Below are 15702 nucleotides of genomic sequence, written 5' to 3' on the forward strand. Positions count from 1 at the left end.
TTGTATGAATATTCCTTGGGTTATGGTGCGTAGAACTGATGTGGGGATTTTTGATCCATTGAAAAACATGGCCCCTGTTACTAAAAATAGAACATAGGGGTCAGACAGTAGTTTTTCACATATATCTCCAAAGCGGTTAGGTTTAGCCCAATTTTGACTGGGTAAAAGTGTTCAGTATGATGAGATCTATCTCTGGTCAAATTTTCATTTTTATCTGTTCAGCCATGTTGGAGTTATTGCCCTTTTTCGATGTTTTTTGCTATTTTTAATGTAATTTCTTTAAAAGGTCTTCCTTTGGTTATCGTGCATAGAACTGATGTTGGGATTTTTGATCCGTCGAAAAACATGGCCGCCATTACTAAAAATAGAACAAAGGGGTCAGACAGTAGTTTTTCACATATATCTGCTAAACCATTAGGTTTGGCAAATTATTTCTACAGTTGAAATGACCCTTATCATAAGGCCTTCAAAAGTCTTAAGGGATCAAAGTTGTCAGGTGACTCTTTGTAAGAGTTATTGCCCTTGAATTTTTACAGTTTTCAGCCAATATCTTGAAAACTATAATAGATAAAAAGAAACTTTCTATCGCCGAGATGATCATTATGGTAGTCCTACCTGAGTCAAAATTGTTGGACAAATCCTTGTTAAATTTATTGCCCTTGAAAGACAAACTTTAACAGGTGAGCGATTCAGGCTCCTGCGAGCCTCTCGTTTCACAATAATGTGACAGGGTATCACTTAATGTTCCATAAATGCTCTTTTTTATCATTTTTGTCGTTGCAGTTTTTTGTTTATTTACATAAAGGCTATAGCAGTTAGCTTTTAAAAGTTGTTGGGATACCGCTAGGCAATACGACCCAATACCACATGACAGAGCTAATGGCCGGTTTAATTACCATTAATAATATATTACATATACAGAATCCTAAACATCTTTATAATGTCCTCATTAATATGTAAATATTTCAATGAACACAAACACTTATGTAAAGCAAACAAATTTCTTAACGCATGATACAAAATCTCAAATAACAAGTATCTAAAAAAAAAAATCAAAAAAAAAAAAAAATCAACGTAAACGTGCCGAATGACTTAACCGCCAAATCACATAAAACACACAACCTAATAACGCCATCTATGGGCAGACAATTCAGAAGAAAATAATTTCATTGTAATTCTTAAAATCAACCGATTGAAATTATATTTCTTCTTTCGTTAATATCCATATATCAGAACCTCATATTATTCTCATAATAATAATAACAAGAAATAGTAAAGTGCAATACCACAAGACAGAGCCGATGGCCAAAACACATAAAACGGGAAAATTTTGAAGAAAGTTCTATATCATGCAATAAAAGAATTTAAAATTAAAGCAATAAATATATAACCCTAAATTTTTGGACATTTTAAGCAAATCATCTAAGGAATCCTTAACGAAACCATCTTTGGCCGTTTCGGAATGCCATTTACTGTGTCTCTTAAAAAGACAGTCTGGTAAACCTAAAGTAGCACAAACACTAGCACCTCCAGACCTCAAACTGTGCAAGCCATATTGCTCAATATTAGGAACAAAAGGCTTGAATGCTTCAGCTCACACATCCTCAAATATGATAATGGTGTATTCTCTTTACACAAAACATAGACATTTTTACATTGGGTCAAATTTCGAAATATCAGCCCATTGCAAATATAATTCCAAGTTTTTTACTGGACACTTATTTGAATGTGTACGGGCAATTAATACTGAATTTCCATCTCTATATACATCTGTTTTACTATGTTGAATGCGAATTGACACATACATGTAACACTCTAAAATAACTATATCACTTCTTCGAATATTAAGCAACTCAGAAACTCTTAAAAAAACCAGCAAATGCAGTGAAACATGCACAAATTATACATTGATTATACAAGTTACCAAAAAAAACATGGCATCATACATCTCATGCAGCAATTCTACCGAAATAGGTTCCTTTTTATTCATAGGAGTAGCCAGGTTATGTTTTGCACCTTCTAAAATATTAATTATTTGAATCTGTTGGTGAACATGATGATCCAATAAGAGAATGTATCCACTTAAATGAGTAAAATGCCTGAACGACTGGACTAACGGTATTGCATGACTGTCAAAGAAGCTAAATATATAGCAACGTAAAAGGCTTTAGCTGGTAAAATGTCACTGTTATCAATTCCGTTCAACGTAGCCCATTTTTTCCATTGTAAAAAACTGTGATAATATCATTTTTGTTGTTGAAACCACTTGAGATTCCGAAAGTAATTCTAGAAGTGAATTCACTTTACTAATTAATGAGACAGATAGATTTGGCAATTCTCCAGCAAATGCCTGCAAAAATATATTTGTAATTAAAAGGAAACATTAATAATGAAAATTATTTAAAATTATAACAATCAGCTAAATACTAGGACTCTAATTGTCACTGCCATTGTCAACACAAAATCACAATACATTATACTCCTTGTAAAACTAACATTCTATATGAAGAGATCAAGAGAGATCTATGATACATGCTGCCATCAAAATGATCTAACTGGATAAAAAATCCATCCTTAATGCTAACATGCCTTGAATTAAATCAACATTGCCAAATATGGCCTTCTTATTCTTACCAGCTATATAAGCATTTTTGTAAGTAGGAAGATCTATAAAACTTGTCACCTCAGAAATACAACCATCACCAAAAGGACAAAGCATTGGCCAATAACTGGCAGAGGGCCAGTAAGGTAAAATTAAAGTACCAACAGCTTTACACTGCCGCATATACATTAATGCGGGTGGAATCAAAGAAACAGGTGGAACAAACAACCCGTTGATCCCTTGCCAGTCAACCGTGAAAGCATCAACACCTGACAAATTCACATTCCAAAATCTGGAATTTAAAATTGTCAGTCTGAGACAAACTAATCAACCTCATGAGGTTCCCAAAGGGTTTCAATTACCTGAAATGCAAATTCAGAAATTGCCCAATCATCTGAATCAATAATCCTACTAAGATAATCTGCTGTCATTCTCAGTATGTGGTATCCAAACCATATCTATACTAACATTGTGTTTAATACATGTGCTAAAAATGTCTAAAGCTAACTTTTGCAGTACTGATTTAGTGCTCCTTTTACTAACAATACTAACAACATTTTGGTTGTCACTAAAACAATTTACATTCTTGCCCCTTAAAAAGTTTATTAGTGACAAAAATACATTTTTCACAGCAGTTAACTCCTTCCATGTGGAACGAGTGGAAACTTCAGATTCTGACCACGTACCATCAGCAATATTATATGGGTTTTCCACAATATAGCCACCGTAACCCATATTGCTTGCATCACTGCCAAGACACATCATTCTTAAAGGGTTTAATATTGGCTTCATGTAAATTAAACCTCCATAAAATTAAAATGAATACTGTCTACAGATAAATATATATAAATGTTCCATGAATGCACACTATTAATGTCAATAGACAAATGTTTTGTCATTAAATATACTATATTGCCTATAATGGGAGACGTAGATAAAATCTGTCCTACCAAGGAAGCTACCTTCCCTACAAACACAAATCAATGTCTGAAATGGTACTCACAATCTTATCAATATGATTGTCAGGAATAGAAAACACTTCTTTATCTGTATCAATGTTAGTTTCTAAAAAAGTGAGATTTTTAGTAGGTGTCCACATAGACTTTTCAGCCTTAGGTACAAAATCCTAGAAATTTAGTGTGAGGTGGGAAAATATCAACATGATGATATCCAGAATGTACGTCATACATAAACATATATGAATTGGTATTTATATAATGTTTTGCAATACGCGTATCTTCAAATTTTACACTCTGCTTCCATAAATGTCTGTTTTTTTCTCTCAAATCTAATGTTAACCGTTTTTTTGTTGTTTGACTGAACAGAAACAATTAAAGGATTCACAACAAATGGAATATCTAACATCTCCGTATTTGAAATTTTATAAAAAGAACAAGACCTCTCAATAAATCTCTTATTGTCATTTTTTCTCTTCAGGGGCTATAACTCCAATATTGAGCAACAGATCTTTTTGAAAATTTCAGCATAGGTCAGTCTAACCATGCTGATCAATTCCCCTCCTCCCCCACCCCCTAGAAAACTAGGCTAAACCCTTTGGTTTTCAAGTTATTTCAGCAAATCAATTTTTATTTGTGGTGGCCATGTTTTTTACAGATAAAAAATTGTTAAGAATATCCTAACAAACATTCATGCAATGTTTGGTTACAAGCCAACTACAAGTTGTCTAAGAGGAGCTTGGCAGCTGGACATGATTATGAACACCTATTGAAAATATTGATAATGGTGGAGTTATATTATCTGGTCCTGAAGCACCCCCAAAAAAATCCAAAATCTGATTGCAGCCAAACAAAAAAATAGACTCTTTCCTATCATTTGTGATAAACTACTTTAATAGCAAAGTTAGAGTCTAACTGATGGGGGATCTGTGGACTATGATAAAGCAGTAGACAATACATTAGGTCTAACTGATGGGGATCTGTGGACTATGATAAAGCACTAGACAATACATTAGGTCTAACTGATGGGGGATCTGTGGACTATGATAAAGCACTAGACAATACATTAGGTCTAACTGATGGGGGATCTGTGGACTATGATAAAGCACTAGACAATACATTAGGTCTAACTGATGGGGATCTGTGGACTATGATAAAGCACTAGACAATACATTAGGTCTAACTGATGGGGGATCTGTGGACTATGATAAAGCACTAGACAATACATTAGGTCTAACTGATGGGGGATCTGTGGACTATGATAAAGCACTAGACAATACATTAGGTCTAACTGATGGGGGATCTGTGGACTATGATAAAGCAGTAGACAATACATTAGGTCTAACTGATGGGGATCTGTGGACTATGATAAAGCACTAGACAATACATTAGGTCTAACTGATGGGGATCTGTGGACTATGATAAAGCACTAGACAATACATTAGGTCTAACTGATGGGGGATCTGTGGACTATGATAAAGCAGTAGACAATACATTAGGTCTAACTGATGGGGATCTGTGGACTATGATAAAGCACTAGACAATACATTAGGTCTAACTGATGGGGATCTGTGGACTATGATAAAGCAGTAGACAATACATTAGGTCTAACTGATGGGGATCTGTGGACTATGATAAAGCACTAGACAATACATTAGGTCTAACTGATGGGGATCTGTGGACTATGATAAAGCACTAGACAATACATTAGGTCTAACTGATGGGGGATCTGTGGACTATGATAAAGCACTAGACAATACATTAGGTCTAACTGATGGGGGATCTGTGGACTATGATAAAGCAGTAGACAATACATCAGTATAAAAACTCAAACAACAGAAAAGAAATGATTTGATGTGACAATTGATTGACACATTAATTGTTATCTCTTAATAAACATTTGATCTGCAGTGTAAATTAAAGTTTGTTTATGCTACATGTGGTCTTCAATGTCTATGTCTAGGAGGCTACCTGCTATTCCAAATTTTGTTCCATGTTTTTTTTAGAATGGCATATTGAAATTGAAAATGTCCCATTGTATTGAAGGGTAAGGGGGCCATAGTCCATTGGCAAAATTTTAATCCCAATCACTGGTGTTTCATTTCTTCATATACACATTTTTCCTGATTCTTAGACAGAGAAGTACTTAAAACCTTGCAAGCACAGCTCCTCCTAAACTACTCAAAGGATTTTGATGTAGTTTTATAGGAAGGTAGGGTATCTTATGTAAATTTGCAAGAAAAAACAATTTCAGTGGAGGATTCCAGAGGGAGATAATCCAACAAGGATTTTACATTTTTAAAAGTCCATTTGAAGCAGGGAGTAATTTCATGGTGAGCTTGCTTACAGTATTTTTAGATTATTTTTGTCCAAAACAGATGTTGTGTCCACAATGGACTCTTAGTATGTCAAAAACATGAAGGCATCGTGTCAAACTCTGTTCACTTGCCCCAAGTATTTTTATGATATCTGGACAAGGCTAGGCTGTAACTACTAAGATTTCTTTTTGAATTGTACTACTAGTGTTATTCTGCAAAAGAAAGTCTGGGATTAATTTGGGGTTTGTGACCTGAGCTTATTTAGAATAAAGGACTGCAAAGGGGACAGAAACAAGTATTCTTCTGATTTCTAGACGATTGCTTGAGTAAAAGTAAATGGATCTTTTTGAAAATGTATCACAAAGTACCATACCCTCAAAGGAAGGTTAGAATTGACTTTGGAGGCTGTAACTAGACCCATTTATCAAGAAAAGGTCAAAAAGGGACCACTTCAATTTTTGTCATATTCTCACAAATGTCTACTCACTATTGAAATTCAAAGCTGTATTAAACTTACTTTGTCCCAACTGTTCAAGGTTTGACCTCTAGTTGTGTCAAGCTGCTCTATGTGAAATGTGCTTAATTTTTACCTTGGTGTCTAATTTTGTTTAAAGTGCTATGAAAAAAATATTATGAAATGCAAAACAAAAAACTGTAATTTTTTAAAGTGCAATAATTAATTATATGTGTCTTTTCAATTATATTAGATTGATGAATATTATTCAATGACATTGCCAAATGGTTTGTGTTTGTGATGAATTGTTCTTTTCTAAAAGAGTAGTCCAGCATACAAACAGATTAAAATTATTTTGTAACAAAAGTTCATTCATTATGATACATCCACAGGTTTTGACAAAGGAGAATGAAGATTTAAAGTCTGATATCAGAGCAGATTCTGTCAGAAAGAAGCCAAAAGATTTATCAATGGTAAGAAAATTGTTGCTTGCCTTGAACTCAAGTTAATTTTCCTGCTTGCTGATACCATATTTGCTTCAAATTCACATTTTTCATTGAAGTTTTGATCAATGTAGCAAATATGGTATCAGCATACAGGAAAATGATTCCGAAATCGAACTAGGTAGGTGTGACATGCATGATTTCAACTTGAAATTCTTTAGAAGCGGTTGAAGAGTGGTACTCCGTGGTACCGCTAAATCTCCAACTTTTTGTATGGCACATCGTTCTGACTCCAACCCGACATATTAATATCCAAATATAGAAGAGGAGGGTTGCAAGGAAATTCGAACTATTGCCTTATGGTCCAACTGCTTTTAAGGACACTAGTTACCAAGTAGAGACCATAAACTAACTTTTTATAAGCTTTAACTATATAACTGAAGCATAAGTGTATGGATCTAAATGAAATTTAATCACAAGGTTTCATACCACAAAGGTCATTGATTGTTTGTGTTATGACCTTAAGTGTGAAGAAATAAGGGGCAAAGAGTGGTAAAAAACAATCAGAAGGTTTTGAATTATGTAATGGGTTATGGCCTGAACCATTTCAGAATTAGTGTTTAAAAAGAGGACTGCAATATGTATTTTTATTATGAATTGCTCATTTCTTATGTCTAAATGCAAACTTTTAAGTGATCGCTTTCATTCCATTCAGAAACTGATGCTTTATTCACAATCAAAATCAGAGCTATTTCAAGTTTGATTGGTGTGTCTATTATTGTCAAATTTTGACCTGCATTTGTTATCAAGCTGCATTTGTTTGAAGCATGACAGTTCTTTGTTTTTGTAGATGACCCCACTACATTGTGCATGTATAAACCCAAACAAGAAGTACATAGAAAGGCTGTTATCGATTGAACCAGATATTAACTTGACTGACAAACAAAATAGAAAACCCATTCATTATGCTGCTTGTTGTCAGGGTATTGGACCATTAGAAGTCCTCATTAAAAGGTAAGTAAACTTAGTATACAATTTATTTTGTTTGGTTGATAAAAATATTGCAAAAGGCCACAATAAAAAAATCCTTGTTTCTCATCCCTTCCTTATCCTATTTTCATGCCTGCCTCGATTTTTCATATGACTGCAATTTTTTTTTTTTTTTGGTTGTATAATGGTATCACTGTGGTCATTGGCTTTGTTGATCAGTTTTTTTTAGGAAAACGAGTAAAACTTCTCTAATCTTTTTTGAAATTTTAAGACAATGTTCCTAGGAACATGACTGGGGGCCCCATGGCCTTTGGATATTTTTACCCCACCCCTTTTGGAAATAAGGGGAAAAATAATTGTTATCATTAGAATTGATAGATAAAGCTTATTGTTGATCTGATTTTTATGATTCAGATGTTAATCTGTTTCTTTAGATTTTTTATACTGGGTAGGCATATCTTTAACCATTTTTGGAGTTAAAGGGTTAAAAAATTGGGTCACCCCCCCCCCCCCCAAAAAAAAAAAAAAAACAAAAACAAAACAAAACAAAACAAAACAACCCAAAAAAAATAAAAAAAACTTTTATGAAAATCCCTGCCTGCATTTTCAAAATTTTTCATTAACTTTCAAATTTTGTGCTATATTGTGTCCAAACTTGTTGTTGCGCCCATAATGAAGTATAAGTCCTTGTGTTTTAATGTGATAAAAACTAATCTTGTGTCCACACTTGCACCAACTGTTCAACTTCAGGGTTTGAACACTGTTGTTGTATTATGCTGTGCTCCCTGAAGCTCTCTTTTATTTTGAAAAAAAAAATTATTTTGAAGTTAAATCCCTGTCTTAATTTTTAAGAAATAGTTTGTGTCTTGTCTGGACCTGTTTTTTTTTTATTTTTTTTGTTATTTGGTAACTACTAGTTTGTAAAAATAAAATAAAAAAAAAACAACTTGGTTTTGCTGTTGTGTTTGAAAAATGGTTCCAGATTGATAAAAGCTGTTATGGGAATATTGATAAAAACTGTTCTTGGTGTAGCATTAGATTCGCATATACTTTGATAGAGCTGTTTAAGTTGTGCTGGTAAAATTGATCACCATACATGTGAACCTACCGATTGGTAGGTCTTTTCTACCAGAATGAGAACCTTAATGCATTTCTACAGTGGGAACAGAAAATCTCCGCTTTCTGAATATCACAGTGACCATTATCAAAATTATCTAGAAAACCCAGTATTCAAATGCCGTAATTTGTGTCTCAATCTCATTTCTTTGATTAGTACAGCCATAGATCTGATGAGATGTGTTAATTGCTGTCTAAACAGGTAAAAAAAGGTTTTATGACATTTAACTACACAGGAAACAGATGATAGTAAAAGATATTTGTTAATGACTACATTTGTTTCACTAGTAAATTTTTAATTTTATCATTGTAATGTAGTGCATATGGTTTGATGATACTTATGATTTTAAGTTATTCAAAGCAACACATTACATATTTATCAGGATTTTGATGTAGACAAGTAAATAAGAATTGCTTCCAAACATTCGATGTTCCTCAGTATTTGTGGTATATTTGATGTACAACAAGTATAAATTATCTGATACAATAAGCAAGACACCAAGAAGTACTTTGATAAAGTAAAGTTCATGTACAAGTACAAGTAATACAACATGTGTAAGTCATTTTTAAAAGCAGAAACAATCACTGACCAATATATTTCCGGTTAATACTCGACCTTGGATTACTCAAACCTTTGATAACTCCAACATTTTTGCCTGATCCTTTTGACTTTGACTTAATGAGGTTTGATTTTATAAATATATGTGAAGAGAGAGTGTCTGAAGGAATCTGCAAACTAATGAATCTAATAGTCAACAAATAATGATACAGTATAAATTAGATAAATATACATGTATAAGTCTAAGGAGATTTGTAAAACAGGACTGATTAAAAGATGTTATAAGATAGATAATTGACAAATATTTCGACCAACATATGGCCTTCTTCAGTGTCAAATAACAAGTGAGTGTATGTTTCTGAAAACTATTTACTAAGCATTTACTATGACATACATCATTGTATTAAATGACCTTGATTTAACAATTTACAAAGCTAATGATCTAAAACATTCAAAAAAATAAGATGATCTTGAAAACAAAAATTTACAGATAATATGCAGAAGTTTCTTTCTAAGGTTGCTACTGTGGCCATTTACCCATTCGTGGTAGGGTTGTATTCATTATCCAACATACTGGAGACCACAGATTTGACACTCAATGAGATGTATCACATTTGCGATCTTGCAAGTAGAACAAGAGAAGATCTTGTATTTCTTGCGTATGGTTCTAGTGATAAATGATGAGGAGTCCTGTATGTGGGCACAGCATTTGCAAGATTTTACAATGATGAAATGTTGATTAAGAAATATTTGTTGAGAAATGTATGAAAAGAATGCATTACTGAGTTGAATCGTATAGTGAATGGAAATTAAATTCCATACAGTTTCATGAAAAAAAGGCAATTTTGAATGTAAAATCAGCACTGTTAAATGTGAATATTAAGTTCTCAAGAAATATAACAAAATAATATTCTTTTTTTCATAATATCATCTAACATTTTGCAGTATTATTTTCTTTTTTGTTAAATTGACTTTGTAACATGAATGTTGTATACTCAACATTGCATTATGTACAAACATTTTATTTTAATGACGATTCCCCTCCATAGATGACACCTATATTTGTTTATACATGTATATAATATGATGAAGGTGAAACCTTTTAACGCTCCCGAAGAAACATTAATTAAAAACAACTTTGATAATTTTGTCAGCTCAGATTTGATATATTATACTTACAATCTTCAAATATGGTAAATTTTGTAATGATTTATATCCTATAGCATTATACTAATTGTCTTGTTTTGATATGTCTATTGGCCGAAATGTCATAAGGATTTACTGGTTTTCATGGTCCAAAATGTCCGGCATGGGTAAACATTATGGTTCTGATAATTTGTGAAATGTCTTAAAAGATTTCTTTTAATTGATTTAGTTTCGCTTCATTCTGTTTCGATTTGTATTGTTAAATTATGTTTTCATTACAATATGATTCATTTAATTAAATTGCTTTGTTTCGATTCTTTCTTTTATAGATTATTTTCCTGACGTTTTGTTTTGTTTTCGTTTTCGTTTCGCAATTTTGATGACCCAAGAATTATGATAGTATTGATTACATGATTTTCATAAAAATGTGGGCGCCATACTGCAGACTATTGTGGCCAACCCTATCTAGGAAAAGCTATGATTTGATTTATCTTTAATTATCGAAACTAGTGAATATTTTCTGAGACTGGTTTGGCTCTCAATAGCATATATACAAGTATATGCAAATGAAGCTTCCATTATGCTGCTTTTCAGCTCCTGAAAATGAAGGTTCAAAGCGGATATTGATGCTTTTTATACAGAACCAATTTGAAAATACAACCATAAACGCTCCCTTTAGGAGCGTATGAAGTATTTTGTAATTCAGGCTGCCTGATGGCACCTATATTTATATATTATGTAAAGTATGTTTTACCATAGGTTGCCTGATGACACCAATATATAGGTACAGAAGCTTTCTATGTTTGATTTTCTTTGATTTCAGAGGTGCAAATCCAATTGATACTTCTCCAAGAAAATGTACACCATTATTTTATGCCTGTTCAGCTGGTAGACCAGATAATGCTGATTTTATCCTAAAAAAATGCAAGACAGGTATGCATGTAGTTAGTCACACTATTATAGTACATGTATTGTTGTCCCCGGCTGCTTGGTGGGATGTGTAGGTGTCCATCCATCTGTCGGATAGGTTTTTTTTATATAACTCATTTGAAACTGCTTGACAAATTCTTATGTGTTTTGGTGTATTATTATAAAGTGTAGATGTGCATACTGTACTGCATGTTTGTTTCTGTCAATTTTGTTGTAGATACTGTAATTAGATTATTTTCATCATATTCAGTAATGCAAGACCTTGTGGATGCAACTCCTTCCAAACTTTTGATATTTTATTTGATATTGTTATGTACACTACACTGCTACTTAGTTTTTGCAAGTTTTGTTGGAGTGTGTATTAAATAGGAAGAACTCATCTGAAGCTAACATTAAAATTTCTAAACATAAACCATATATTATATATCCATTACTTCGGAATTTGAGTATTTAGCCCTTTCCACTTTAACAATAAGTGTCTTTGAATAATGCCTTCAAAACTATGACAGATGAAATCTGATCAGAAAGTAAAATGGATTGTTGTTAGATCCTACATGCAGTGACTGGATAGAACAATTGATGGATCTAATTTAAATTAAATTGCTGGGGGTACTATTTGTTGCAGCATCAGGCTACACCCTGCAGAATGTATTTTTTTTGCCCCTCAAAGCGTATACTGTTGTTCGTCACACTGTCCGTCCGTCGTCCACACTTCGGACAATAACTCAAAAATGCTTTCACCAACTTAAATGAAACTTTGGTGAATTGTTCATATCTATTGATGTAAGCTCTGTTTTGATTTTTACAAATTTCAGACTTTTCGTTTCTGTGTTATGAATTTTTTTCCTTAGAAAAGGGGGGTTTTTCAAGTTTTCGGACAATAACTCAAAAACACTTTCACCAACTTTTCTGAAACTTTGGTGAATTGTTCATATCTATTGACATATGTTCCCTTTCAATTTTTTATGAATTTCAGATTTTTCGTTTCAGTATTATGAATTTTTATACTAAAAAAAAGGGAGATTTTCAAGTTTTCGCTCAATTACTCAAAAACACTTTCACTTAACTTTTATGAAACTTTGGTGAATTATTCATATCTATTGAAGTAAGCTCCCATCCAATTTGTATAAATGTCAAATTTTACATTTCCGTGAAGTTATACTCTTTAAAAAAGGCCAGAAACGGCTAAAGAAATTTTATTTGTTGAAAAATCGTTTAAAACAGACCATTTTTTATTTACTTTTTTTTTTTTTTGGGGGGGGGTGGGGAGGGTATTCACAGTATATCTAGTTGATCATATAAATTCATTAAAAGCATAATAAGTTAAAAGGGCAATGGGCGTATCATGCGCTTGAAGAGCAGCTGTTTATTTTAAATTTGTGTTGAGAATTGATTTGAAGAAATTTAATGTTCATGTTAAATGGTTTTTTACAGACAAAGATGGTGTAGATGATGACCTGTTCACTCAAAAGTTTGGAATTGGTGGAATAAATCACCCTAACTGGGAATGTGTGTGTCCTGTCCATATGGCTGCGGAATCAGGAAATGTGGTATGTAAGAAGTCTGTCTTTAATGTGAATGTCCTTCTTTGTGCCTGTTCAAGCAAATTTTGAACCTGCCATTGATTCATATAGGTGACATGGCCCCTTGCCCAAAAATAGGAAACAAATAATTTAAGCATGATAAAGTTTTTCAGCAACAATATTACAAAATAATATCCACGCATCTTTGCTTGGGCCTTCCTGTCCTGAAATCTGGGTTTACCTCAGTATAGACTAGTTGCAATCACATTGTTTTCTTTTCTTTTGATAGTTGATACAAGTCCTTCAACTGAAAACTACCCTTGTTTATTTAAGAAATTTGTCCTAAAATATACCTGCATTTTTTTACAAAATGTTGCTTGAAAGTCTTGTTACAGAAAGCCTAGCATAATTCATGTGACAAGTCTTTGATGTTGACTTTATCATTATACCCCATTCCAAAGAAGGGAAGGGCATACTGTTATACTGCTTTCTGTTTGTTTGTCTGTCTGTCCAGGCCACAATTAAAAATATGTTTGTTTCCCTCACCCGACCATAAATTTTGCAGATGGGTAGGTAGGTAGGCAAAATGTTTTTTTTTTTCCAAGCTGTATGAAATCCTTTATTTGAATTCTGCAGAACAAATGCACAATTTAATGCTACATAAATTTGTAATTTTTAAATTGCAGCCTTAATTATTACATTTTATATTTGCCTTTTAAAAAGTCTGTGGGTATTTAATACATTAAGTCTTGCTTATTGTGTTGAGAAAGAAAAAATATATTATTTCTTACAATTTTATTTCATTTTTATCCTGACTAGAATCAGGCAAGTAGAAACAGTGAATTGGCATTGAAGAGAAATGTAAATAGTCATTTCAGGAAAGTTATGAGGAGTGTCATTTCTTTCAAACTGCATTCACCAGTAACTAAAACTTTTGAGCTATGGATGTTTCATACATTTATCCTGGAAAACCATCACCAGTTTATTTGAACTTTTGTACCAGGTTGTTAAAAAGTTGATTGGCTAAAAATACAAAGCAAAATTGCAGATTTAGAGTGGATATTTCAAAATCAGAAAGAACAGATAGGAAATAAATTAATATACCCTTTGGAAAAAAGTAGGGATCCCCCATTCTAAAGCTGGAGTGGACTACAGTCTTTGGAAGTGGGAAAATGGGTCAATTTATTTTGGGGATTGAGAATTAGGAAATAATTTGGAAAAAGAGAAGTGTTTAGTTCAGGAATTGGGAAAATTAGCAGGTAAAAAAAAGAAAGGGGGAAAAAAAGGATAAGATTTATTTTTGAAAGGACCATTAGACTTTAATGGGGGACTGTGAAGGTTGCTTTGGATCAAAATATTCATTTTCACTGTTTATGATCAAAATATTTGTTTTCCTCATACGCACAAACTCATAACAGTCCTTTCCTTCAAAATTCTGAACAACCAGCATGAATAATAGAGGACTGTATAGGATTCAACTAGCCCGAAACAAGAAAAGTACATATCATGTCACTAGCCCGAATCAATATTTACTAGCCCTGGGCTTCGGGGAAGTGGCTTAAGGCGAGCACTGCCATAATATTTATTTTTATATAAGCCCCTTTCTAGTGCAGATCAAAGCATTTCTGAAGGATTCAAATTTTTTTCTTCTCCTTGCATGGTCACCAGGCTTGGGAGGGGGAGCCTGATATTTCAAGACTGAAAATCAGTGAAACCCCTTTTGGCAGGTGTCTGGAAACCATGGCATGTGGGAACTGAACCAACAGCGCTGTCAATATCTTTTGGTTTAAAGTCCAGTGCCTTAACCACTCCGTCACCCAGCTCCCTCAATTTGGAATTGCAAAAGTGGCACCCATTGTCACCCCAACATCTTGGTCTCGGTTGATTGTAAATGTAACGTATTTCAATGTTTTATCTAATTATTTCAAAATTCGAATTGGTCCTTCCATGTCAGGTAAAAAGTTAGTCGTTCCTGTGAGTTTGTCTGACACCTGTGCTGTTACAGTGTTTGTTGTGTGAAAAGTAAAATCATCAATGACAATGTCATGACGGTCCAAAACATCTCGAAGAACATTGTTCAATATGCCCTCAGCCTCATATTCAAACAATCTATTTTTACACATATTTTTTGCTTTTCATTCAACACTTAACAGACACATATGAGCAAAGGGTGAACTAACCGTCATCCTTCAGCCTTCCAGGTGTAGACGACGTAAAGTCATTCCATATAGCAGACAAGGCTTTTATTCGAGTAGTTTCTTGAATTTGGGAAGATATAAAAGAAAAAGGAGACTTCTGATGACTTCCGGTTAGGCTAAAATAAAGTTTGTGCTTACGGGAATGAGACTCCGTTTTTTTCTGAAAATAAAAAAAAAATATTGCTGAAAAATTGGAATAAAAACTTTTGGGACGATGCAGTTTCACTGAGTCGGTCGGGTGAGGGGAAACAAACAATCTTTTTATTTTGGCCCCATCTTTCAGTCACACATTTTTGTACAGGATTTCAAATACACTTTCAATAGTGAAATGTTCTGGAAATCACTGCTTTTGAAATGAAAGGTCCATCAGAATAAGAGTAAATGTAAAGAATCGTAGGTCCAGAACCTAGGCAAATAAAATTTCAATAGTTCTGGGGGCTTCACCTGGAACCTGCACTAATTTGAAC

General features: G+C 33.3%; 1 protein-coding gene and 2 pseudogenes across 1 annotated transcript in view; 1 reads left to right on the forward strand and 2 right to left on the reverse strand.

Annotated features, from left to right (window-relative positions):
* Positions 1-15702, forward strand: part of LOC148626287 (poly [ADP-ribose] polymerase tankyrase-like) — a 172023-nt gene that overhangs the window by 39760 nt on the left and 116561 nt on the right. Inside the window, exons 13-16 of the mRNA XM_088570167.1 lie at positions 6723-6803; positions 7624-7787; positions 11408-11517; positions 12949-13064. Coding sequence (XP_088426293.1) covers positions 6723-6803; positions 7624-7787; positions 11408-11517; positions 12949-13064 — 471 coding nt within the window. The remainder of the gene's footprint in view (positions 1-6722; positions 6804-7623; positions 7788-11407; positions 11518-12948; positions 13065-15702) is intronic.
* LOC148626288 (uncharacterized) lies at positions 1343-2498 on the reverse strand (annotated as a pseudogene).
* On the reverse strand, positions 2451-4518 carry LOC148626289 (uncharacterized; annotated as a pseudogene).

The sequence above is a fragment of the Perna viridis genome, chromosome 2 (assembly GCF_037379345.1).
Source record: "Perna viridis isolate PV_CMFRI_1.1 ecotype Kerala chromosome 2, ASM3737934v1, whole genome shotgun sequence".
NCBI lineage: Eukaryota > Metazoa > Mollusca > Bivalvia > Mytilida > Mytilidae > Perna > Perna viridis.